The sequence below is a fragment of the Portunus trituberculatus genome, chromosome 33 (assembly GCF_017591435.1).
Source record: "Portunus trituberculatus isolate SZX2019 chromosome 33, ASM1759143v1, whole genome shotgun sequence".
Classification (NCBI taxonomy): Eukaryota; Metazoa; Arthropoda; class Malacostraca; order Decapoda; family Portunidae; genus Portunus; species Portunus trituberculatus.
The window spans coordinates 14,206,761-14,232,210 of NC_059287.1; the positions used below are offsets into that span (position 1 = coordinate 14,206,761).

The following is a 25,450-nucleotide window of genomic DNA, read 5'->3' on the forward strand; positions in this document are numbered from 1 at the left end:
TTAAGTAATAGTACAATTCCACCACTACTAATACAAACCACCTACATTACCACTACGACTAATAATAATGACGGTAACTGATAGTAATGACGGTAACTGGACTTCTAACACTACAATAGCTAGCGGTAACTCGACGTTGTGTTTTGTCTAGTTCATATCTTTGCTTTGCCTTGGTGTCCACGTCAGTAAATATAACATGCCAGTCATATCGCCTTTACAGCTTTGTCCTGCTGATCTGCTGTGGTTCTCCTCTTTCTGCGCCACGTCCCGCCCCGCCGCGCCCCTCGACACACCACCACCACCACCACCACCAATTCACACCTTGGTGCAATAATTAGGACGTATTAACTCCCCCCCTCCTCTTCTTCCTCCTCTCTGTTGTTCTATCCCACTTAGTTCCGTCACTTTTCTCGTTATTTTACTTTCTTTTATGCACTCAACAATGGGCAAGATGACGAGGAGGAGGAGGAGGAGGAGGATGAGGAGGAGGATGAGAAGGAGATGAACTTTCACGAAATCTTAAAAAGTACTTGCATATTATTCTTATCGTATCAGAGAGAGAGAGAGAATGAATGACAGACGCGCGTGGATCTCAGTGACTCACTCCTCCTTTCCCCCATAGTCCCCCCTCTCATCCCTCACGACACTCAGCGTGAATGAATCAGCATTACTAAAATTTGATATAGACTCGTTACTTTTTTATGGGGAGTTAAATTTGGTGAGGTCGGATTAAGATCGGTTTGGTTAGGTTAGGTAAGCTTTAGAGTATGTAAATGAAGGGAAGAAATGACCAAGAGGAGAAAATGTTAAGTTTTTTTTGTAATGCCCTATGCAAAAGCTAGTTTGGTTAGTTAGAGAGGGAAATTTTGTTTAAGAAGTTTTCAAATTTATTTAGTAATTAGTCACGTGTCAGTCTTGAAGGGAGGAACATTTACGATTTGGCACGTGGCGTCTATATAGTATATTTTCATTTCAGAAACGAGAAGTGAGGTGGAAGGTCGCAATAAACCGACTAGTAACAATAAGTACAAATAAATACAAAATGAAATAAATAGACAAACTTTCTCCTATAACAAGAGAAACAGAATAACACAAACAGAATAACACAAAGATATCCAATCCATGTGCAAATCTGGCAACCTTGAGTGTGAAGGCAGTTCATTTCCTCCTCTCTGATACCTGCTGACCCATGACCCTTGACCCCACGCCTTGCCCCGGTCATTCAGTGTGTGACCTTAGAGCGAGCAAGACATACAGGACACTACTCACGCCCTGCCAGACCTTACCCTTTGGCGACAACATAGACAGGTGACTGGTGACTGGTTAAACTTCCTTCGTTACCCTGGTGAGTACACACGAGGAATATTTGCACGTGTATTGCAGTGTGGTAACGTTGACTGTGTTTTTATGTCTTATTTGGGCAGTGTTTGAATAATTTCCGGGATGATTTCTATATATTGCATCGCCGTCTTCATTTCCATTTTGATACTGACCTGAACACAGACACACACCAGGAGAGAGAGAGAGAGAGAGAGAGAGAGAGAGAGAGAGAGAGAGAGAGAGAGAGGAGGGTGGGAGAGAGCGCATCATAATCACGCGCCAATACTCTCCACAAAGCCAAGAACACACGCACAGTCACACACACACACACACACACCATGCCGTAGACAGACAGTCAAGTCACACATCACACACTAGAGACACGCAAGGCAACCACACATGCACCTTGCACCACAGCCTTCACCACCAGCCCGCTATGAGAGAGAGAGAGAGAGAGAGAGAGAGAGAGAGAGAGAGAGAGAGAGAGAGAGAGAATTGAATTGAATTATAATGGGTACTAGCACCAAGCCTGAAAGGCTATATGGCACTAGTGTTATGTTTTAGAGGTGTTGTAGGAGCTGGAGGGTGGTGAGAAAGGTCATTATGTTAGTGATGGAGAAGGTGGAGGGGTCTCCCAGAAAATCAGTAAGTAGTGGGGGGCGTCGTAGGGTGGCTAGGAAAGGGAATGCAGCTCGACGATGAGGGTATGTGTCAGGGCAGTCAAGGAAGATGTGAGAGACGGAAAGTGTACAGTGGCAGCGAGGGCAGGCAGTTTGGGGGTCACGACGCACAAGGTGACCCTGGGTGAGACCGATGTGGCCCAGGCGAAGTAGAGAGAGAGGCAGACTTGACACATTTGGCTAGGCTAGAGTGACGCCTGATAAGAGAAGCAGGGTTGTCTGAAACCTCTACTATTTATCCCTCCACTTTGATAGTTTTATTTTCCGCTCATTCTCCACACAGACATTCTTAGTTTACATAAATTCGCCTGGGGTTTATAGAAAATGTTTACTACTTAAATCATATAGAATTTAATTTTATATAAACGTGTTCATCTATTCCTTGTGTAATTTCTCCGTTTCTTGTTCTTTCCGAAAGCAGTTTTTCGCTGTGATTAGTCTTCTTTCCTTCATAAAACAAAAGCTCTATAATATTACCACGTTAAGCATAATTGCTATTTTGTCACCCTTCAAACGTGTAGCCTACTTTTCATAGAATAGCCTTACTCTCCATCCTCAATATCAGCATCATTAGCCAGGCAACCACTTCTCCCACACAGCCTTCCTGCTCTCTCTTTATTTCTTATCTTAACAGTTAAAACTTTCGCATTGCTTCTCTCGCGTAGTGATAAACAGTGGCTTGAGGCCGAGGGAAGTCATGAGTTCCATGCCGTCTATTGACTGTGTGCGTGTGGTGCAGCATTTTTTCCTCCGAGGAAGCCCTTGCAGCATTAGAAGTGCGGCATTGACTGACGATCATCGTTTCTTTATGTTCTTTGCTTGGCCATATATTGTTTGTCTTTTAATATAGTTTCCAGTGCATGCAGTATTTATTTTTTTTCTCGCCACGTTTAGGGTTTCCTAAAATGCACGTCTTTGTATGAATTGCAAGTCTTTCAATAGCACAGCAAACAGCCTATAGTCCGTGCATGCCTACAACTGACATTCTCAAGTATGACACACACACACACACACACACACACACACACACACAGGTTTTCGTTACATAGAAAAAGGTGAGCGGTGTGTCTGTGTGCCGCACTAAAAAGTTGTTGTCACCCTATACCGTAATCCTGTACCTACCTCTACGCTCGTGTGTGTGTGTGTGTGTGTGTGTGAGGTGCCATTACACACACCTTTGACGACAGTGTGTGTTTGTGTGTATACAGTGCCTCGCTGTCTCGTGGCCTTGCTCTGTTATTATCTCTTCTCTTCCTTCTTCCGCGCCAGGCGGTAAGAGACTCTTCCGGCAACAAACACACGGTTCACTTCTTCCTTCCCACCCACGCACCTCCATTACCCACCCTCTACCCATCCACCCAACGTACAGAACTACATTATACCCACATGCCCACTTGTCTTCTGCCCACTGACCCACCCACCGACATTCACTCTTCACCACCCACGCTCACCGAACCATCCACCTACTTATGTGGGTGAATGGTTACGTGGATGGAAGAGTGTATCGATAGTTTGAGTGGATGTGCGGAAGTGGTGAAGTAGTGGATGACTTGGTGAGCCTTACCTAACAACTACCATCCTTCCCAGTACTAAGTGACTACGAAAAAAGATAAAGATCAATCAACATAAAGATAAAAAAAAAATGAAATCTGGTAGCAGCATCACCCGTGACTCACTTGCGAACCGTGTTCGCAAGCAAAACCTACACATGCAAACATCCTATTTTTTTCAATTTTTCAATACGTGGAGTTAAAACTAGTGAATGGCTCGGAGCTCAGAGGGAGTGTACGTAACAGTAGAAGATAATAAAGAGTACAATAAGCGAAAATGTTTGGACAGCACTGTATCTAGAACAGTCTATACACGTCACTCTGTCACTCTCCCTCTCTCCTTGCCCCGCCGTGCACAGCCACCGTCCGCCCCGCCCCGTACACTCCCTCCCTGCTAATACCTCCAGCTCGCCCCCCAATCCTTCCCACACTCACCCCTCCCACATTGCTCCCCTTCCTTCCTTGCTTCTGTAACCGCAGTTCTTTTTTTGTTCGTTTAATCTGTGAGTCATCTCCAGTAACTACGTAGGACACGCGCACATACAGTTCCTCGTCGCTAGCTAATAAAATGGAACTGTTCTTTGTTAGGTTTGCTGGGGTTATTGCATCAGATGCCTCGTTTGTTGGCCTGTTACGAGGTATAGGTAAGCCTCTTGGAAGTGACTTGTGAGGCTGCCTCGAGCCTTACAATCTCTGCAGGCGAGAAATGTGAGTGTAAGTAAATCTATAATACATGAGATGCGAGAGCGAGTCATGTGGTACAATTCTCCATTAATTAAGATAGTCATCATTCAACATTATGAGTTGCACTTTTTCGTGTTAATATTACAGATAATCTAATTTCTCTGGTCAAGGTAACATTGTGAAATAGAGATAAAAGCAACGATAGTAATTTCACAGCTGCTGTATACCGAACATACAAAAAAATGAAAGGTCAAATGTATAAATCATTTGAAACCTTAGTAATACGTAGATAATATCAATACTATGATGGAATGGACCCAGATCCCCTCTAGTTATAAAAATAATGAAATCTGAACTAATCCGAATGTGTATAGTGATGAATAAAGAAAAGACTTCTCATATTATGGTTTTAGAGAAAAATAGCGATTGTTCTAGATAACAAACAACTAAAAGAAGCAAATATCTCGTCTTCCTCTTCTCGATCTTCCCCTTCCTCCCTCCACTCATGTCAAGCCTGCCACTTTTTATTTTCTCTTAACCCCTGCATCTCGCTGCTTTCCCTTTCTCAATTCCTGCAGTCTATTGATACACGGAGGCAGCAGCAGCGACAGTCCCGTTAAAAAAGGTTATACTTGCTACAAAAACCTTAGTCAAAGATGGCGCCTGGCACAGCCTTCTGAAGAGCACGGCAGGTGGGTAACAGCTCCTCCCGAATTAACTCGATTTTCTCGCTCCATACATCATTACACGGGTCGAGATTCCATGTACTTATCCGTGAATACTTGGTGATTAGTCTTAGTGGTGTATTGATGGTGTGTATCTTGTATTTATGTCATAATATGAAGTGGAATGTGTGGTATTCCTGACAGCTGATCTCTTAATATTATGACGGGATGATGCAAGGATGCTGTCATGTTTTCTCCACTTCTAGGCTTCAAAATAACTGATGCCTCTGTGTGTGACTCCGGGGATCAGTCAGGGTAGCTTGGGATTAATTTTAGCGGGGAGCTTAGAGGGAAATGGGTGAAATAAGGGAGAAAGTTTGAAGGGAGAGGAGTGACAGGTCTCGGGTCAGTCGCCTCGGGGCAAGACTTTCTGGGTTTCACCAAATAACAGTCCGGGGACCTTGAGGAGGGAAGGTCGGGGCGTAGGCGAGCTGCGGACGTGTGGGTAAGGTGTGGCATGGGTCTAGGCAGGGACACGCCCTTCTCATTACCATACACCTGTGTCTGTGTGAGTTGAGTGGATTTTGTTAGTAAGCACCATTTCTAGACAGATTCTTTTGGTAATACTGAAGTAACAGGGTTTACATGCACGGGTTAGCTTGTTCCATCTTGTTGCCATACGCCCGTGTCTGTAAGGATTGATAGAATGAGCTTGTAGGTAAGCATTATTGCAGACCTAATTCCTTCACTAGTCTAACTTATTCTAACTGATATTAAGTTTGGCATTACTAACACTCGCTATAAGGTAAGAATGTATAAACTTTAATGAATTTTGATGCTATAATTGAATAATTGTTTCATCTTTTTGTGGAAATAATGATTGTTACATTTTTCCCTTCCCTGCTGTACACAGACAGCAATGCCCACTAAAAGTCTCTGTGTACCACCTGGTTCCAGGTTCCAAAAAACTTAATTCCAGCACATGTCAGTTTGTTTACATATAGAACAAATGAACTAACAACAAGAAACACAACTTAATTTAATGCGAGGGATGCTTCTTTTTCTTCTCCACCAGCTGATCAATGCCAGATTATCTTGTGTAAGGCAATAATCAATTTTGTGAGAAATTAATGAATTTAATTGAACTAAAAATTGCATCTAACCCCAAGAGTGCTCACGTACCGCCTGGAAGGCCTTCACGTACCACAGATTGGGAACCACAGGTTTATGTGAAGAATCTACCCACATCTTTGCTGAATGATTATAAATTTTGCAGATCTGAAGATATACCTAAAGATTTGCCCCATCCCTGCTTTCTCTAGCAGTCGAAACATCCTCATGCCAACATAATATTGATAGCATTTGGTCTGTTGCTGGATCATGGGATCATGACCTAAATAGAGACAAGTGTGTAGTATAGAGACTCCAGCGTGGCTCAGTATCATGAAGTGATATTAGTGAACTCTCAAATTATTTTTTGCTTGGCCACAACATCTCCACTGTTCCTTCCTCTAAAGATTTCAGTGTGATTGTAGACACTACTCTCAGATTCCATCTTATTAGATCTATTACTAATAAGGTCTCAGAACTATCGACTAACCTTCTATGAAGCACCTACTGCAGATCTCCTAACTTATGTTAACTCTACTAAAAACTCATGTTTGCTCTCTTTTGGAGTATTCCTCATGTGTTTGGAATGCTGGATTTATCAGAGATCTTTGTTTACTGGAGTCTGTCCAATGAAAGGGGAGCAGATATTTCATTGGGCCAGCACACTTGTCCTATGCACGTCGTCTGATGATTATTGATTTATATTCAGTCCAGGTCAGGCTACTTAAGGCAGACATCTTGTAGTACTGGAAGATTTTTCATAACCAATGTAGCATCAATCCTAATGATATATTTAAAATGGGTACTTCAAATATCACACGAGGACAATGTTTGAAGATTCAACCGTCTCATTGCTCCTTGGAGGCTAAGAAACTGTTCTTCTCTTTGAGGTGTATCAGTCTATGGAACTTCCTAACAGAGTCATTAAACTCCATTCAGTCATTTAAATCTGCCATTCATTCATTTTTTGAGCCCTGCTTTGTATTACTTCATTGAGTGACCTTTCCTTCCACACACACTCCATTATTAATTCTTTTTAATTTGTTGATATTACTTCTGATTGATATTATGAAGTGACTAACAAACTGATCTGCTAAGAGTACACAATTTTTTTTTTTTTTTTTTTTTTTTTCTCTCCTAGATTTCACCACCACCACCCTTATAGACTGGTGTACCTGCAGAATTGGGCTATCCCCTCCTATTTTTTTATTTGTTACTTTCCTGACTGCCTAATCTTAGCAGTAAGGGATAGCCAACCAGGCAAACCAGCTGAACCTCCCACAGAAACTCCTGAAATTCACCATCTCCTCACCTACACACACAGCTTGGTTTAAATGAAGGCTGTTCCATCATTCCAGACGTCTCATGAGTGTGTTGTTTTGTTGCAGGATGAAGATGGTTTACCTGCAAGAGAAAACCACCCAACCCTTGTAATCACAATTGAAAGATTGTAATTAACACAGTGCTGTGGGCTGGTCGGCTGCCAAAGATTGAATGTAGTATTAAGTTCATTACGAATTATTTTAAGTTTAGATTTTACCCGAACTAAAAAATAAAAAGCCTAAAAAAAAGTGACAGCGTACATGATGAAGTAAGCAGTGTCACACATGCCAAGAAGCAAAGCCCAGGCAGTGGCGTAGGCGAGCCAGGCCAGGTGCAGGACAGACATACGGAGGCAACACCTTGAGCATGGCGGAGTTCAAGACAGACGAGCGGAAGCTGCAGGAGGTGAGCTCCATCCTGAAGGCTGTCCTCACTTCCTTCGGTGGAGAACTGCCCATGAACCAGATTGACAGTAAGTGTCGGCGCTCTGAGTCGATGATGTTGATTGACATGGCCGAGATTTAGCCTCAATTTGTGAACGGCCAAGCTAGTACTGTTACATAAGTCACAGTACCTTCCCACATTACACCAAATAAGTACTGTCACATATTCTAGTACCACAGTTTATACATGCTAGTTGTAATGACCCAGCCCCATAACATATTTTGCTAATAGTTAGGGTAGGTTAAGTTAGGTATTCATTTAACCATTGTTGAAATTAAGGAGCCTTGTAGCATGATAACTCTCTTGTTGTCTTTCCATCTTACTTACCAAGATCACAACAAAGAGAAAAGACTAAAGATGCACTCTAAACACCATCTCTGGCCATGTAGCTTGAGAGATTAATCTGTCCACTTGCTATTACAGAACACACCATTAGTTACAATCATAGCTAAATCAAAATGCCTCTCAGATTTTTAATAGACTTAACCTCTTCAGTACCATGTCACATTTTCATATTTTATTCTGCTTTCTGTTTGATGATTTTACACAGCTTCAGAAACTTGTGTGTGGGATTGAAATAGTGAAGACTGGCCATTACTCTTTTAACCTCCATAGACTCTTTCTAATGTAAATAAAATTGTCTAATCATTTTCAAAACTTGTGGTAGAAATGCATCCCAGTAGTAAAGGGATTAAGAATTACCTCCACCATTACTTACATAGCGGCTCAGTGTCTCGTGGTGTGTTGCAGGCGAGTACAGGACAGTGGTGGGCAGCAGCATCCCATACAAGGAGCTGAAGCACGGCACACTCGCCAGCTTCCTGCAGTCCATTCCAAGTGTAAGTTCTAGCTGGCCTTCCTCTTCCCATGGCTCAGGTTGTATTGGTGATGCTCCTGCCTGGTGACATGATACAAAGCTTAGTGATTTTAATATTTGGTGGTTGAATATATATTTTGTAACTCTTCTTCATTTGAGTGAAATTAGATTCAGAAACACCTTTGGAATTCGTCTCTTATTATTGTTTATTTATTTTTGTTGCAGATTTTGAAGCTCCAAAACCGAGGTGGACAGCTGGTGGTGACGGTGGTGAATGACGACAACATCAACTTGATCCTGCAGCAAGTAAAGCAGCAGAACAACAAGTGTAACAAGTCAGTCCAGAAGAAGAAGAGGGTGAGTGTATACAGTACGAGTGTGTTGGCTTTCATTTCATTTACATTTACAAGGCCGTAGAAACAAAGCTACTAAATTCACATTACTATTAGTCATTCACATTTCATCAAACTGAATTCCTTGAGATGCTTACTTTTGCATCTAACTCTACATCTCATTCTCACCCTTTCATTTTTATGCATTACATTTATTCCCATACATTACAGGACACCATCTTTTTTATTTATTTATTTATTTATTTTATTTATTTATTTTTATGGAAGAGGGGAAGCTGACCAAGGGCAACAAGAAAAAAAAAAAAATCCACATGATTACCAGTTCCCTAAAAGATTAATAGAGTTAGCCAAAAGTCTAGGACAAATGTCTTGACACCTTCCTCTTAAAAGAAGTCAAGTCAATAGGAAGATGGAAATAAAGAAGCAGGCAGGGAGTTCTTACACTCTGCCTTCATTACTGTACTACAAGCTCACTCATTTCCTTGTGTTACAGTACACTGAGTATGGCACACGGCAGCTGCACGCCAGTCCCAACCCTCGGATACCTTCCCTGCTCAACATGCGCTGGCAGAACAACACCAACTGGCAGCAGCAACACACCTCCTCCTGGCAGTCCCAAACCATCCCTACTCGGCCAAGATTCCAGAGTCGAGCCAACTCACAGACCCATAGCAGCTTCCAACAGCCAGCTCCAAGTCTCCATAGCAATACCCAACAACCTCCTCCAGGCTTCCAGAGCAGCTCCCAACAGCAACCTCCAATCTTAAAGGCCAACGTCAAGCAGCTACGTCCAGCCAGCCAGGGTAATCGTTCTATCACCTTCCACCTCCCAACCACTCAAGCCACCGCCACTGCCACCACCAAGGACCTCAAGTCAGGCGCCTCTTTGCGGGATGTGAGTGTTGCTGGCATTCTGTGTTGTTTTGCTAGATTTTTTTCATACATGCAAAGTAAGTAGTAAAACATAGACCTTGCATTTTACAGTATTAGTTCAGACAGTCAATTTTCTTGTAATCCCTAATACTGAGCTATACAATTAACAAACACAGGAAAGCCAGAAGACCAAAGCTCCGGCAGCCGAGAAGACTCCTGGTAAAAAGACGGCGAAGCAGCAGCTGATAGAGAGCATCAGGAAGCTGGAGGCCGACCAGGGGAGGACAGAGGACGAAAGGATTGTGCTTGAGTTCAAGACCCACCCGTGTGGCAAGAGGATGGAGTGGTTTACTGTCATCACTGTAAGTCACTTGATCCCTTTTCTCCTAATGGCTGTTTTCTCTTCCTACATGTCTTTTTCAGTGTGGACAACAACAAAAAAAACCCAAAAGAGGCCCACTTGATTGCTAGTTCCCTTTAAGAACAATAGTCATCCAGAAGTCCTGTCAGCCTGCCTATCATAATTTTTTTTATTTTCAACATTCTCCATGTATTTCTGCTTTATCTCTGGTAAACTCTGGAACTCCCTACCTGCTTCTGTATTTTCAACTTCCATGCCTTGACTTCACTTTCACTTAAGAGGGAGGTTTCAAGACATTGATCCCTTTCTTTTTTTTTTTTTTTTTTTTTTTTTTTTTTTTTTTGCTAACTCTTGCTCTTGACCAGTGTTTCCCTCTTACATATAAAAAAAAAAAAACTCAGTGTGTCTTATCTATACCAAGCAGTTATCTGTGATCCTGCCGCCTTCTTTCAATGCAGTCCCTCATGTAGATATTTGTGTTGTCTTCCTCAGATTGGAGATACAAAAGTGAGCAGCTACCCTGATTTGGAAAGCACCCAAGAGGAAGCTGAGGAGAGGGCATCCAAGAAAGCCCTGGGGGCATTCCCACTACTGGCTAAGCAGAAGCAGGTTGCACAGCTTCCCACCACCGGTGACAACACCACCTCCGTGTCCAGAGTCAAGCAGGTGAGGAGAGATGGAAAGCCTGGATTCTTTATTGCTTCTATATTGACTGTTTTCATTGTCTCTGGGTTTACTGGTTTCATTGTCTTTGTTTACTGGTTTCATTGTCTCTTTATTTGCTGGTTTCATTGTCTCTTGGTTTACTGGTTTCATTGTCTTTGTATTTGCTGGTTTCTGTGTTGCCATGCTTGTAATCTCCAGTCCTGGTGCCAGATCATCTTGGTTTTATTTAGGTCTTAATTTCATATCTATAGCAAGTTACGGTATCTTGTTTTGTTCCTTCTTTTGATCAACAAACCATTGTATATTCATGTCAGTTTTTTTTTTTTCACATAGCAGCTGTGCAGATGGTGAGGAATGCACAGCAGGAAATGGCTTAGTGTATATTGACATTGTAACCTCCCCTGACAGCTTCTGAAGGAGAGGTCTCCCAACAAGCCATTCTGGTGGGAGCCGCTGCGGGACATGTACTGTGAGGTGTACAAGGAGAAGCTGCCAAAGGACTGGCTCACCAAACTCAAGGACTCCACACACACTGGCCTGGTGTTTGACAATCCCTGCACAGACAAGTGGACTGTTGCACTGGCAGAGGAGGTAAAATGCTTGTACACACACACACACACACACACACACACACACACACACACACACACACACACACACACACACACACACACACACACACACACACACACACACTCCATTTATTTTTCCTTATTCATGTTGATTTTCTCAACCATTTTATTCTAGTCTCCAAAATAGTTTACTAGAAAAAAGCCACTAATTAATCAGATTTTGAACTTTTAAAAAAGAATTACAATTTCCAAAATAATTATTACTTTTCAAATCATCTTCATCTTTGAATAGAAAGACAGTCAGTCTCCTTGACAGCTGTCATCTGCCTTCTGTACCTGAATCCTTTCTTTTTGACCACAGAGCTCGGCATCCCTGTCCCAGGCTCCTCAGAACATCATCAAGGCCTCAGACACCGCCACATCTCAGGGTCTGCCTCGTGCTTCATCCCCAAGGTGAGATGCCACCACTGTACACTATAGCTGTGTTGTAGCTCATTGTGATTTTAACCTCTTCAGTACCATGATGTGTTTCCATATTCATTCTGGTTACTATATGATTTTATACAGCTTCAGAAACTCAGTGAGGGATTGAAATAGTGAAGACTGTGGCCATTAATCTTCTTGCTTTCATACATCCTTCCTAGCATAAATAAAATGGTTTAATTGTACACAAATCTCAAGGTAGAAAATGTGTCGTAGTATTGAAGGGGTTAACAGGCCAAACAAACATTCGTTATCAAGCATGAAGAATTGCCATGTCCTAATTAATGACTCCTAACTAACACCATGTCTTTTCCAGCTCAGAGAATGACAAAGCTGTGGACAGGAACAACACTCCACCACCACAGAAGGTACAGCTGCCGCCGATCAGCCTGCCCACCACACCCACCTGGAACGTCTTTGTCACCTGTGTGGACGACGGCAACACTATCAAGCTGGTCTTAATCGGGGAACAGTATAGTGTATGTATATTTGTCACATTTATTTGTCAGACCTCATTGTTTCACTTCCCCCAGTATGTTTTACTCACACAATATTTATTTCAATCTATTGCATCTTAACCCATAGTGTTTAGTATTTTTATTTTTTCTCATTTTATGGGATAAATGCTAAATATGCCCCCTGATATGACACCGATCTGATAAAGCACAACACTGCACAGGTTAATGTGCAGTGTTGTGCCATACAGTGTTAATGCCAGTGGCCAGCAGGACCTAGAATATAGTTCCTTGTGTGTTTTGAGTATGCAGTGTTTTGTTTGGGCTACTGCATACAGATGAATATGTGGTGCTTTGTTTGGGTCACTACGTACATATATGTTATTGGTAATCTTTTTTTTTTATGAGGCATGTTGTGGTTGTTGAATGAGTAGGTTTCTGATGTGCATGTGGCGTGTACAGGGCATGTTGAGTGAGCTGCAGACTGAGATGGAGCTGCACTACATGGAAGACAAGAACCTCAAGCCGGTGAAGGAGCCAGTGGTGGGGGAGATCTATGTGGCCAGCCACGAGGAGTCCTGGCACCGAGTGGAGCTGCTGGAGGTCATGGGTGAGTAGTGCTGGCTGCCTTAGTAGTGGTAGTTAATGGTGCTGTTGGTAAAACCTTAACCTGGTGTAAGAAATGCACTAGTAGATGAAATTTGTGTGCATGCAGTGTAATCTTTAATTGTGTGTGTGTGTGTGTGTGTGTGTGTGTGTGTGTGTGTGTGTGTGTGTGTGGCTTTGTATTTACTGATAGAAGTGTTTTCTTCAGATGACCAAGTTAAAGTGAAATTTGTGGATCATGGTGATAAAGAAGACATTCCTCTGTCTGACCTGCACCACCTTGAGGCAAAGTTCTTCTCCCTCCCGCCACAGGTAAGGCCCGACCCTTCCAGCCTTTGTGCACCACTTCTTCACTACTGTCCTCAGATGGAGAGTGAAGGCATTCTGCTCTATTTCTAATAAGCATTTCAAATCTTGTCCTTAAAATTGGGGATAACATACAATTTTCAGGATTTCAATGAGTGTGTCTACATATCCTAGCAAGTTCTAACAGTTTCGTGATTCATATCAGTTGCATTTGCTTCATTAGGTTTAATATTGCTAATGATTGCTTAGTATTTAGTACCACTGACTTCTTAGTTAATGAAGTATTTTAGTACTAAAGGACATGCATTCCTGCTTTGGGCCAAGTCTTAAGTTATCTCTCTTCACCAGGCCCTGAAGTGCTGCCTGGCTGGGCTGGAGGATGCCCCTGAAGAGCCTGCCTTCCAGGCCCTCATGGAGAGCCTTCCCATGGGCAAGACATTGGTGGCCCGCGTGACTCGCCGCCAGGAGCCGTACGCCATCGTTGTGTTTGACACGTCCACCAATGAGGACATCAACCTCAATGACAAAGTATTTGAGTCCCTCGCCCAACACCTGGTGGAGCCGTCACTGCCTCCCGTGAGTCACCACAGCACTGTGCTGCCTTGATGCAGGCTGGCCATTTCCTCTTGTACAGGATTGTTGTGGCCACTGCTGACAAATTTGGATGTGTGATTAACTTTGTTACTTACCTTAATTGTCATTCCCTCGTGACCTAATCTTATGAGCCACTGCTAACAGATCAGGAAAAAAAGATTGATGTTGCTGCTGACTTTATTGTAAATACATGTACCAATTCATAAGTTTGTTAATGTTGCTTGTTTTATTCATGACAGGTTGGAGGGCTGGCAGAGGTGTACCTGACACACGCTTCATCCAAAGGAACTGTGTATGTTCAAGTTGAATCAAAGACGTATAAGATATTGGAGGACCTCCTCAAGATTGCCAAGAGTGAGTATCATTTGAGTTCGTTATTAAAAAATTTGTCAAGTTATGAATTTTTAACTGTATGTAAAGCAGGTATTCACTACAAACACACCTTACTTCTTTGAGTTAAGTCTTTCCTACTTTGTTCTCTCTTATTTCCAGTGCTAGGGATAGTGCAATTATCTAACTAACTGCAACAAAACCCATCCTTTTTGTACATGTTTCACTTCATACCAAAGTAAAGAAAAAGCAAAACATTCTCATTCTTTTTCATACACTTCCCTGTGGCTTAGAAGAGAAACACCAATTTATCCAGCTACACACCTTACTATTGCTACATCTTACCTTTGCCAGTCATTGCTTCAAATAAGTATGCAAACAAAACATAGTGATGCCTAACAGTCCCTTCCCAATAACAGGACGTACTGAGGAGATGCTTGGTGAGAAGGTGCAGGTTGACCTCACCAAGCTGTACCTGGCACGCTTCAGCAAGGATGGCGAGTGGTATCGAGCAGCGCCAAGGAGTGCAGTGGACCCCAATGGACAGGTAGGAGAGGAGGTGTTATAGTTGAATGTTGTGTTTCTTCCTACTGTGAGTTAAGATCATAAAGAAAATTAGATAAATAAGACCAGGTGATAGATGCTGTAGAATCTTTTTGTGGAGTGAGTTTTGTGGTGTTGGAGTGTTAATGGTGAAGAGCTTGTGTTTGGGTGGTGGGGTGTGTGTTTCCTGTGTGAGATGTCTGTGGTAGGGTTGTGATGCCCCTTTTTGTTTTATTCTTGGAGGGAAAGGTTTAGATTTGCTTCCAGTTGTGTGTGTGTTTTAAGTAGGTAGAGCTGAGGAGCTGAATAGTGTGGGTTTTAGAAGTTCAATTAGCTGGTATAGAATTCAAATTTGCATTGATTTACTTTTGAGTTAAGTCAGGAATATTCTAGAAGTCTCCGCTTATATTAGTATATCTTTCTGCAACTTGGCATGGTGAATTAAGCTGCATTTGTGTGTGTGCGTGCGCGCGCCCGTGTGTGCGTGTGCGTGTGTTTTGTATATATATATAAGATAATGCTTTATTTAATTCATAACTTAGGCATATGCATGGAATTGGCAGTTAAAGGAAAATCTGAAATCCCTTACTTACATTGTAAATATTATAATCGTATAGGAAACGTGAATATGGTGTGTGAACATTGTGCTTGCCAGCGTCTGTGATGTGACTAGCGTTTTACTGCTTTATAAACACACTTTTATGCTCCAACGAAGACAAGAGTGCTGTATGATAAATGATTGAAAGGGAGCAGGGAGGAGAAACATAAGGTGAAACAGAAGTACTTTATTTCATGTATGTTTTGTCTATTGCTTTGTTAAAAATACAGTGTATATGAGCCATGTGTCACAGTCTGTACGCTCTTAAGAACAAGGCAGGTGGTTAAACGAGAATAAACTACTACTGCTTTGTCCCTTTTCCACTCTGACTTAGACGCTCAAACAGTACCACGTTAATTTCCACTGAGCAAGCACGGTGGTGTCACACCCACTTCATCTCCCAACATCCGGTCTCCTGGTGGGCTGTCTTCTAAACTAACTAACCTGACCACACCTTAACTAACAGGTCCTGATGAAGTTTGTGGATTTTGGCAACTCTGAAAAAGTACCACTCAGCAACATAAGGGGCTTGCAGACAATGAGTCCCCTCCTAGCAAAGGTCCCTCACCAGGTAATGCCGTCAAGAAATTTACATGTGCTGCTTTGATGAATTTCAAGAAGGTTGAGTAATTGTCTTTTTATAAATATCTTGTCTTCCTTCTAGTAGTTTATTTATTCAGTTTGAAAAGATAAACATTCTTATTTAACAAGGTATTTGTCAACTAGGAGAAACTGAATTTTTTACCATCCTAAGTTTTGCCTCTTTATCTTTGTCACAATCTTATCCTTACTCTCCTGGCCTTCATTAATAGGCTTGGCCAAGATAGGGAAGTTCCACTGATATCAACTGCAATATGTACCACATCCCATAGTCTTGTATCAGAGCAGGGCTTCCCACTTCTCTTACTGTGATCTTTAAAGTCATTTATTCTGACTCAGAATAAGGTGGCACACAGAATAAGGTGGCAATGTGAATAAAGTGGCAACATTGCCCCAAAGTGGCCACAAAGTGTGTTAGGCCAATGTTCCAATGTTCCTCTATCACAGGAGGGACTTTATCAGCAGACACTTTTATTGGTGTATTTTCCATTGCTGTATTGAATTAGAAATATGCATGCTGTCTCAATAACATGTCTTGTGTGTATACCAGAGTAACACTGACAGAAGAAAGTAAGCAACACTGAGGATAATATACTTCTGCATTCCATCGTCCCACACCATTGACAGGCCTGTGGAACCATGCCCAAATTAGTGTAACCTTAATTCTTGTATCAACTTGGTGTTTCTAATCCTCTTCTGTTGGTGTGTTGCATACATGTTCTTGTTTTCTCAGTGGCTTCTATAAATGCTTCTAATACAACAAGTAGCTTTGTGGCAGGTGGTGGTGGTGGTGTTAGGAAGATGATATTCATGGATTGTGAAGATAAAGGTAAAGGATTATGTGGAGCTATGCATGTAGTAATTTTTGCTGGGCTGAATTAAGTTCCTGCATTGTGTGTTTCTCTTGGATGCCACATGACTTGTATGGGAGTTGGCCAGCTGCTGCTCAGTGAAGATGTAATACTAATAACTCGGTTCCCACTTTACTACTACTACTAGTAGTGACTTCACAACATGCTGACTTTGGATCAGAATGTAGAAGTGAACAGTACAAGTTTATCAATTTCTGAAGGAGTTTACAAAGTTGTCGTTGGTGTGCAGGCATTGCCATGCTGCCTGGACAACGTCCCCAGCAACCCAGAGCTGAAGTGGACAGCCCAGGCGTGTCAGAGACTCCTGGACTTGGCTCCCCCAGACACTCCACTGCTGCTTAAGGTATTGTGTCTTCTGTTGCCACTCCACATGTGGTCTGTCAGTAAACAGTTAACTCAAATTACTTGCTGCATATGTAGCAAGCATCAGTTTGGTGAGAATAGATACATTAGTAATATCTAATAATGACGTCTCTTTAGTAATCATTGAACATCACAAGCATTGTGGTCATTAAGGACATAAACCATTGTAGGAAATGTGAAAGACCATGTTGAGATGAAGTGTTAATAATGTGCATTTTGTGATGAAGATTAGTGACTAATGTTGGCTATGCATGGTAGAGGTTGTGTAATGCTGTGTGTGTGTTTGCAGGTGGTGAGCGAGGGCACCACCACCCGGTCCCCCTCAGTGCAGCTGTTCAAGAGGTTGCTGCCACAAAATGAGTTGGTGTCCATCAACGACACGCTGAGCATGGACACCAAGCTCTTTGGGTTAGCCTGTCTCTCTGTCCTGTCCTTTAGCTAGGTTGCTGTGAAATAGTTGCACTCAAAATGTTGTCTTGTCATGTTATCCTGCACATTTTTTTCCTCCTTAAACTATTTATTAGTTGAACTTTTTTTTTGTACCTTCTTTTAATTATGTTATGATTTCTTCACGGCAGTAGTGAAGGTGACTCCAACAACAACAGTGTGGAGAAAGAGGTGGTTCTGTCTCAGGTCAGATCACAACAGTCTTCCTGTACCTCAGGTGTGATTGCTTACCATTGTGTTGTCTGTGGGCTGTAGGCTGTGGGCTGTGGAGGCGAGTGTCAGTCACCTTGACAGGGAAACTGCAACCTTTGTGCTCTTATATAAGTCACTTGTCCCATTTTATTTTTATCATTTACTTTTTTGGTTTGTCTTGTAAACCAGCTGTTATGTTTTGTTTTGAACAGATTTGTTTTGAGTAGCAGGTGCACTGCTTGTCAGAGAAGATACATGCATTATATAATGTTAATTCTTTTCATAAATTCAAGACATTCCTTGTCACTCACACTGCTACATCATCCACCAGGTGCAAGTTCCCAGAGTTGTACCCCGTGCTCCCCAACAGTTGGACCAGACTCATTTCCCCCATGTATTCCCTTGTCCCTCAATGATATTCCTGATGTCGGCGACTACTTTGATGTCTTCGTCACCTACGCTGCCAGTCCATACCACTTTGCAGTAAGTGAGAGAGGGACAGTGTTTATGCCAGAGAAGCTGTGGTGAGTGAAGGACTGCATGAGAGAGAGAGAGGGGGAGGGGCAATGGGAGAGAGAAGAGAGAGAGAGAAGAGGGGGGCAATGAAGAGAGAGAGAGAGGGGGGCAATGAAGAGAGAGAAGAGAGAGAGAGAGAGGGGGCAATGAAGAGAGCAAAGAGAGAGAGAAGAGGGGGGCAATGAAGAGAGAGAGAGAGAAGAGGGGGGCAATGAAGAGAGAGAGAAGAGGGGGGGCAATGAAGAGAGAGAGAGAGAGAGAGAGAGAGAGAGAGAGAATGAGAGAGAGAGAGAGAGAGAGAGAGAGAGAGAGAGAGAGAGAGAGAGAGAGAGAGAGAGAGAGGCAATGGAGAGACAGTGCTCAAGTGGGCCTTTTTCTAACTTTTTTTTGCCCTTGGCTGGCCCTCTTCCTTACATAAAAAAAAAAATGGAGATGGGGGCAATGAAGAGAGGGAGGGGGCAATGGAGAAAGAGAAAGAGCAATAGAGAGAGAGAGAAAGGGGCAATAGAGAGAGAGAAAGTGGGGCAATAGAGAGAGAGAAAGTGGGGCAATAGAGAGAGAGAGAGAAAGAAAGGGGGCAATAGAGAGAGAGAAAGTGGGGGCAATAGAGAGAGAAAGTGGGGGCAATAGAGAGAGAGAGAAAGTGGGGGCAAGAGAGAGAGAGAAAGTGGGGGCAATAGAGAGAGAGAGAGAGAAAGTGGGGGCAATAGAGAGAGAGAAAGTGGGGGCAATAGAGAGAGAGAGAGAGAGAGAAAGTGGGGGGCAATAGAGAGAGAGAGAAAGTGGGGGCAATAGAGAGAGAGAAGGGGTGCAATGGAGAGAGAGAGAGAGAGAGAAGGGGGGTGCAATGGAGACTGTGTGTGTAATGAATGTTGTTCGTTGACAGGTGCAGCCGTGGAAGATGTCCAAGAAGTTTGACAAGTTGAATGAAAGCATGCAGAATTATTACTACAACAGTGCTAATTTAAAGAAAGTGTCTGGTATTAAGGCCGGCCAGTACTGTGCAGTCAAGCACACTGACGACATCTGGTACAGGTAGGACTATTTTAACTTGATTAGTCGAGATTCCTGGCTCTGTAATTCACAGCACTGCACAGGAAAAATGCTTGCAAATGTTTAATAAAAATTCATTATCCTTTTTTTTAAATAAAAATTCATTATCCCTTTTTTTTTCTTTTTGAAGATTAATAAGAGATATATTCACATTTGCATACTGTGAGTGAATCAACTTTGTAGTTACATCACTAAAAGAGTTCACTGTTTTTTTTCCAGAGCCCAAGTAGAAATGGTGACAAGTATGTCAGTGACTGGCATATTTGTTGACTTTGGGGACCGTTTCGTCACAACACTGGATCAGGCACAGCCTCTCATACCAGACTTCTGCACCTTGCCATGCCTTGCTATCAAGGCAGAGTTGTTTGGTAAGTTTTCTGAGACAGACTCACCTCAGCAGCTTTTAGATGGGCTTAGGATGACTTCCTTGCTTAGGTTGAAAGATGAATAGTCTAGGTTCCTCTTTGCAGAGTGGTTAAGGAGTGAACCATTCCCTGGTGTTGGTGATGTTAAAATACTGATAATGAGATGACCATGCTTCTTGTTGCAGGCATCGAGGCAGCTAACAAAGACTGGAGCCCTGAAGATACCTGCAGATTCAGAGAGTTGGTGGACCACAAGAACTTGGTGTCTATGGTGAAACGTAAGAATGTGATCAACACCAACATTTTATATCTCTCGTTGTTGCTAATTGACACTTCTGACAAGACTGTGGACACGAACATTAAGGACATCCTCGTGGCAGAACAGAGAGCTATTGATATTAACAAATCTTCCATGCCTTTTTAAGATTTAGACTATTGTTGGGATGGTGCTAGCTAGGCCCTGAGCTTGATGTGATAGTCCTGCTAAGCTCAGAAGGAAACAGGAGAAATAAAGAATGGAGAACCTATGGAAATATTTTTGTATTCTTAGGAGGAAGAGATTTTCCTTGTGTCGGTCTTCTACTTATATGAAATGAGAATTGTCCGAGTGAAGGATTGTAGTTGATTTATGTTACTTTAAAGTTGAATTACATTTTATTTAGAAGTAAAGTGAATGAGTGTTATTCTTTTAACATAGGAATGGAGTCATTGAGTTAGTGGCAGGTTGTAGTAAAGGTTCTGAATCTCAAGGTAGCTGTCATTTACCAGTAGATGCTAAGAAATGTGCGAGATGTTTTACTTCCTTGATAAAAACGACACATTCACTTTACTCAGCTAACGATGCAGTGGAGGGAAACGAGCATGCTGTTAATGTTGTTGTGTTACTGGTGGTGGAATTGAGGTGGTGACTACATGCTGGTTCCCTGAAACAGTCCTGCATTCCAGCAAGTCATCAGTTAATGCTTCTCAGTGATTTTTGTTAAACAAGTTTGGATTGCCTTGTCCTTTGCTCAATCTATGATTTAATTTATTTAAACACTCACTGCACTTGACAAAAATTGACATTGAATTACATACCAGCAGGGTCCCTCAATTCCACCTCTGCATTATTTCTACATTTTATATATCCCATTCCAGCCATTGTTCAAGTTATATTCCCAGAGCAGTCCCCATCTCAGTGATATGAAGCTGTATGACGTTACTTGTTCCTTGAGCACGAGGCCCGGCAGACTGACTCCCACGCCTGCTGCAGCCAGGCGTGGCCCAGTGAGTGGCTGTTTGGCGGCTGTGCTGTAGTGCCAATGCCAGTGTGGGACCCATACTGCCTCTGCATTTGCTTGAGCTTCATGTGCTGGAAAGCCATAACAAACATGTTAATATTTGAATTAATGGAAAAAAAATGCAATAACCACAATATAAAAAAATCCACAAAAAATAGCAAAATGAAGTTATAATGTTAATCTCAAAATATTTCCACAAGATATAGAATGCTTAAACTTACATGGTATGTATTGTATACTAGTCAGTATTGACCAAATGTTCCCAGTATAACACTTATACAAGCAAAGTAGTAGTAGTCAGTTTCCTTAGTTCTAACAATGTGTAGCAGATCATTTGTCATGATTATTTGCAGCAGTATTACAAAACATTGTCTCAGGATAACTTAACTCGTTTTGATTTATGAAAACTTTGACTTGTGAAAGAGTAAACTTCATAAAGGTTACGATATGTTGTGCATTGTTCTGATCTGTGGAGCATGTCTTCCCTTGACACAAGGCCGGCCCTTCTTCCTTGTGGTTGCTATGAATGGAAGGCATCTTCCATTGTATTTGGTAGCAATGGTGGTGTTTTTGTGGAATTTTATTTTTGTCATAGTTTATATTTATTTGAAAGAAGAAAGTCTTATGTATCTTATTGATATCTGGAAGATATTTCAGGTATACCTACTGGAAAATAAAAAAAGATTAATCAATTATACTTGTTTCATTGAATTCATTAAAATAGAGATCAATACGAGTATCCTAAAGTATGACGAATGGAGTAATATGAAGGAATAGTGTTAATGAATATTGTGAGAAAAGGAACATTATTTCAACTCAGCTGAAAGACTACTGTAACTATACCAGAGAGTTATTAGAGGCAGACATTAGAGACAAGTAGGAGGCGGTGGCATAGTGGATAAGGTGGTGAGCATGGGATCGGGCAGACGTCCACGCGTAGGTTCAAATCCCACCACGTACAGCCTTAAAACACTTTGCCATTTGTCGAGTGGTTTAAAGTTACCTACATGTCACCATGATACCCAGGTTCTAGGTGGTTACACTCAAGATGAGCTTGGGCGGTGATATGGGCCCCTAATATGGGTACCACTATAAATAAAACTGCCTGCGCCGGTAATGGGCGGAAGCTGAACAGCACTTCCCATACACTCAAGTGTGCCTACAGGCGCTATAGGCCATACCAAAAAAAAAAAAAAGTATCAATAACACAAGAATAGATCAATTTACATCTTCAAAATTGCTCCCTAGCTTAGCAGTGCAATGAAACTGTTTTCCCCAGTAAAGAAGCCAATGAGACCACCAGTATTTCAAGAGCACCAGCATCGACTTGTGTGTATAGGAAGAGATATTGCAGCAACTTGCGTGTATAGGAAGAGATATTTTAAAACTAGAAAAATTAGATGTGGAAATTGCCATATTGAGGATATTTGAGCAGTGAATGTATAGAGTGCACAAGTGAGCATGGAAAGTGTGAAAGACAGGTGGTGACTGTGGTGTACATGACAGTGGAGTGTGAGAGAGCAGCAGGAAGTATGGTACCAAGTATGGTACTGTACATACCAAGCTTATATTGAAAAAGACTAAGGCCGGGAACACATGAGTGACTTTGTGGCGCTACGCCGTGGTGCGAGTTTTTATCAAGAGATGAGATAAAAAGTTTTTTGAGTTTAGATAATAAGTAAGGGACAGACTGAGGATATTCAGTGTACAAGAGGGGGACAGTTAAGTATCACTGAAGAAAAGGGAATAGTTGTGTGGAAGGTTATGCCGAGTTAATAGATGGATGAATTGAGTTTTTGAGGCATTGAATGCTACTAAGTTTTTCTGCCCCAGTAAGAACTCTTGGAAAGATAAAAGTCACGCATTCTATGGCATCCCTGTGGGAACTGTTCACTTCCTAAAGAACAGACTTGGCATGATTCCAGGCAGAAATATAAAGCTCATGAGATTAAGGTGAGGGAAAGCTTAAGTACCTATTGCAGATATCCTCTCAATCATGTATAGCACAAGAATACGATGTGTTAAACTAAGATTTTGAAGGTTTAGGTTGAGAAAAAGACTTAGGAATGTACGCCTCCATACCAAACACTATCGTCTGTTATGCACTCAGCACATAAAGTAATTTGGGTGTGTGTGGGGATGATTTTGGTGAATTTTCAGTTAGTTTTTGATGTGTTTATTGGTATTCTGAGGTGTTACAAAGTGTTTTGAGTGTGTTTTGGGGATAATTTTGTGTATTTTAAGTGGTGTGTGTGGAGGGGGAGGTGCATGTGGGAGTATACTGTATAGGTAGTATAGAGTGTGTTTGGTAATAATTTTGAGTGTTTTAAGTAGTGAGTGTCAGGTTTCTTGGGGGTGTATGTGTGTAGGTGATTTTGGTGTATACTGGATGTTTCTAGTGAGTTTTGGGTGTCTCTAATAATATTTTGAGGTGTTGCATGGTTTTTTTTTTAGTGTGCTTTGGATTAATTTTGAGCATTTTAAGTGGTATGGGTGTGTGTTGGGTGTGTTTATGGGTGATTTCGGTGTATGCATGTTTTTAGTGAGTTTGGGTGTGTTTATTCCATACTGTTTTGAGTGTCTTTTAGGTTAGTTTTGAGTGGTTTCAGTGTGTGGGGTGTGTTTGGGGTGTGCTTAATATTAGTAAAGGGATGATATTGGTGTACATGGTGTGTTTCTAGTGAGTTATAAGTGTTTGCTGGCATTTTGAGGTGTTGTATGGTGTTTGGAGTGTGTTTTAGTTTAGTGTTGAGTGTTTTGGGTTGTGTTTGGGTATGTGGGAGCAGTGTTCTGGGTGTGGGGTTGTATGTGTGGTTCTTCTGAATGTGTATTATTAAAGGTGTATTTTGTACAAGTGCATAATTATATACCTACTTCATACATAGATACATTGATGCTAACTTAGAAAAATTCCTTAACAAAGCTGGATTTCCTTAGGTTTCTCTAGATTTCCTTAAACATATTCATTCTAGAATACAAATTTCCTTGAAAGTAGAAGCGCTGCTATAAAATCTTGTCCATTTGGGTAACATAATGGCACGCAGACCTTGAACAAACACCATGCCTTAGCTAGCGTTGACCCGGACACACAAATTGGTCCTTTCATTATTTCATACATAACCAAGTCAAGTAATATGGGATAAAAAAAAAATAAAAAAAAAACATTTACCTCATGTGTTGCCAGTGTTCCTTTGCGCATTCCAAGTCACGTCACTGCTGGAGGCTCAGGAAGGTCGGAAGCGGGGCAGGTGGATGAAGACGTGGCTGTGCAGGGACAACGCATCTTCCGCCTTTGCTGTTTGGGTGTAACTATACGGCCCGCCTCTGACTGTGCCTTGTGGTTCACCGTGACGAAGCTTCATTCTGTCTCGTTGCTCATAATCAAAACTGCTTTACACAAGTTCATCAATTTACCGCGTACGATCTGAATTGTTAACGTTGACATGAGCAACACTGAATAAAAGGGATAAAATGCAGAGGTGAAGGATGAATAATATACAATGAGTCGATGGTACAATGAGTCGATGGAACAAGGAGAAAGCCTGCTGTTGACACACACACAGACAGACACTCAACAAGCAAACACTTCAACCACCGAGTCAAGAAGGATTTTAACCCCTTCATTACTGGGACACATTTTTTACCTTGAGTTTTTGGAGTGATTAGATGACTTAATATATATCAGGAAGGGTCTATAGAGGTCAGAAGATTAATGGCCACAGTTTTCACTATTTTAATCTCCACAGAAGTGTCTGAAGCTGCATAAAATCACCAAATTCTAAGCAGAATGAATATGAAAAAGGTGTCCCAGTATTGAAGGGATTACAAGTTAGACACTAAGATACTGAATACTGGACAACAACAAGATACGCACCAGTGAAGGACGTGTGGACTAAGTATAGCATGAAGTAGACAAGTTTACATTCACTCAGACGCGACATGCTACTTTAATCAGTCCTTCATCAATAATCACTCAACTTGAAGACTCGTAAGTGACAACAGCAACTCAGCGTCAGTGAAAGTCAGTAAATCAACAGATTGCACCCGCCTTTAAGATAATGAGTCTATTTTTTACATCATCAAAAAAATATATATAGAAAAAAAAGACAAGAAAGAAAAAGTATTGAGGTGTCATTATTCTGAAACGCTCTCTCTCTCTCTCTCTCTCTCTCTCTCTCTCTCTCTCTCTCTCTCTCTCTCTCTCTCTCTCTCTCTCCTAATTAAAAAAAACGATGCAAATTTTTTTCTTTTACTGACATTATCATTCTTTTCCTCCTCCTCCTCCTCCTCCTATTCCTCTTCCTCCTCCTCCTTCTCCTCTTCTTCCTCCTTCTCCTCTTCTTCCTCACTTTGTACAGTGATCACTCATATGAAACTGTAGAAGGATCACCAGGTAGGTCGCCACGAAACTCGCAAGCTGGAAAGAGAG

The 25,450-nt window shown here is 41.8% G+C and overlaps 2 protein-coding genes and 1 long non-coding RNA gene across 7 annotated transcripts in view; 1 reads left to right on the top strand and 2 right to left on the bottom strand.

Moving 5' to 3' along the window:
* Window positions 1-21,714, top strand: part of LOC123512382 (tudor domain-containing protein 7-like) — a 33,771-nt gene extending 12,057 nt beyond the window's left edge. Inside the window, exons 1-23 of one of the 3 annotated variants that reach the window (XM_045268767.1) lie at window positions 4,807-4,926; window positions 7,398-7,804; window positions 8,527-8,615; window positions 8,819-8,950; window positions 9,440-9,841; window positions 9,996-10,181; window positions 10,673-10,846; window positions 11,255-11,437; window positions 11,780-11,871; window positions 12,218-12,380; window positions 12,819-12,966; window positions 13,171-13,274; window positions 13,617-13,844; window positions 14,102-14,216; window positions 14,612-14,739; window positions 15,800-15,904; window positions 17,035-17,148; window positions 17,458-17,576; window positions 17,747-17,832; window positions 18,139-18,290; window positions 19,210-19,358; window positions 19,596-19,744; window positions 19,927-21,714. In XM_045268767.1, coding sequence (XP_045124702.1) covers window positions 7,699-7,804; window positions 8,527-8,615; window positions 8,819-8,950; window positions 9,440-9,841; window positions 9,996-10,181; window positions 10,673-10,846; window positions 11,255-11,437; window positions 11,780-11,871; window positions 12,218-12,380; window positions 12,819-12,966; window positions 13,171-13,274; window positions 13,617-13,844; window positions 14,102-14,216; window positions 14,612-14,739; window positions 15,800-15,904; window positions 17,035-17,148; window positions 17,458-17,576; window positions 17,747-17,832; window positions 18,139-18,290; window positions 19,210-19,358; window positions 19,596-19,744; window positions 19,927-20,165 — 3,363 coding nt within the window. In that variant the 5' untranslated portion in view covers window positions 4,807-4,926; window positions 7,398-7,698 and the 3' untranslated portion in view covers window positions 20,166-21,714. Of the gene's footprint in view, window positions 1-4,806; window positions 4,927-7,397; window positions 7,805-8,526; window positions 8,616-8,818; window positions 8,951-9,439; window positions 9,842-9,995; window positions 10,182-10,672; window positions 10,847-11,254; window positions 11,438-11,779; window positions 11,872-12,217; window positions 12,381-12,818; window positions 12,967-13,170; window positions 13,275-13,616; window positions 13,845-14,101; window positions 14,217-14,611; window positions 14,740-15,799; window positions 15,905-17,034; window positions 17,149-17,457; window positions 17,577-17,746; window positions 17,833-18,138; window positions 18,291-19,209; window positions 19,359-19,595; window positions 19,745-19,926 lie in introns of those variants that run through there. The other 2 variants (XM_045268768.1, XM_045268769.1) reach the window with 2 other exon arrangements.
* On the bottom strand, window positions 20,835-25,210 carry LOC123512386. Its single transcript, XR_006677080.1, has 2 exons — window positions 24,191-25,210; window positions 20,835-21,092 (listed from the first exon to the last, which is right to left on the bottom strand). It is a non-coding gene; the product is annotated as an uncharacterized LOC123512386 (long non-coding RNA).
* An 88-nt stretch (window positions 25,211-25,298) lies between these two features.
* Window positions 25,299-25,450, bottom strand: part of LOC123512389 — a 52,498-nt gene continuing 52,346 nt past the window's right edge. For all 3 annotated transcript variants that reach the window (XR_006677082.1, XR_006677081.1, XM_045268775.1), the window contains one exon: window positions 25,299-25,438. Coding sequence is in view for 1 of the 3 variants with exons in the window: in XM_045268775.1 (XP_045124710.1) it covers window positions 25,367-25,438 (72 nt within the window). In the remaining 2 variants the exon portion in view is untranslated. The remainder of the gene's footprint in view (window positions 25,439-25,450) is intronic.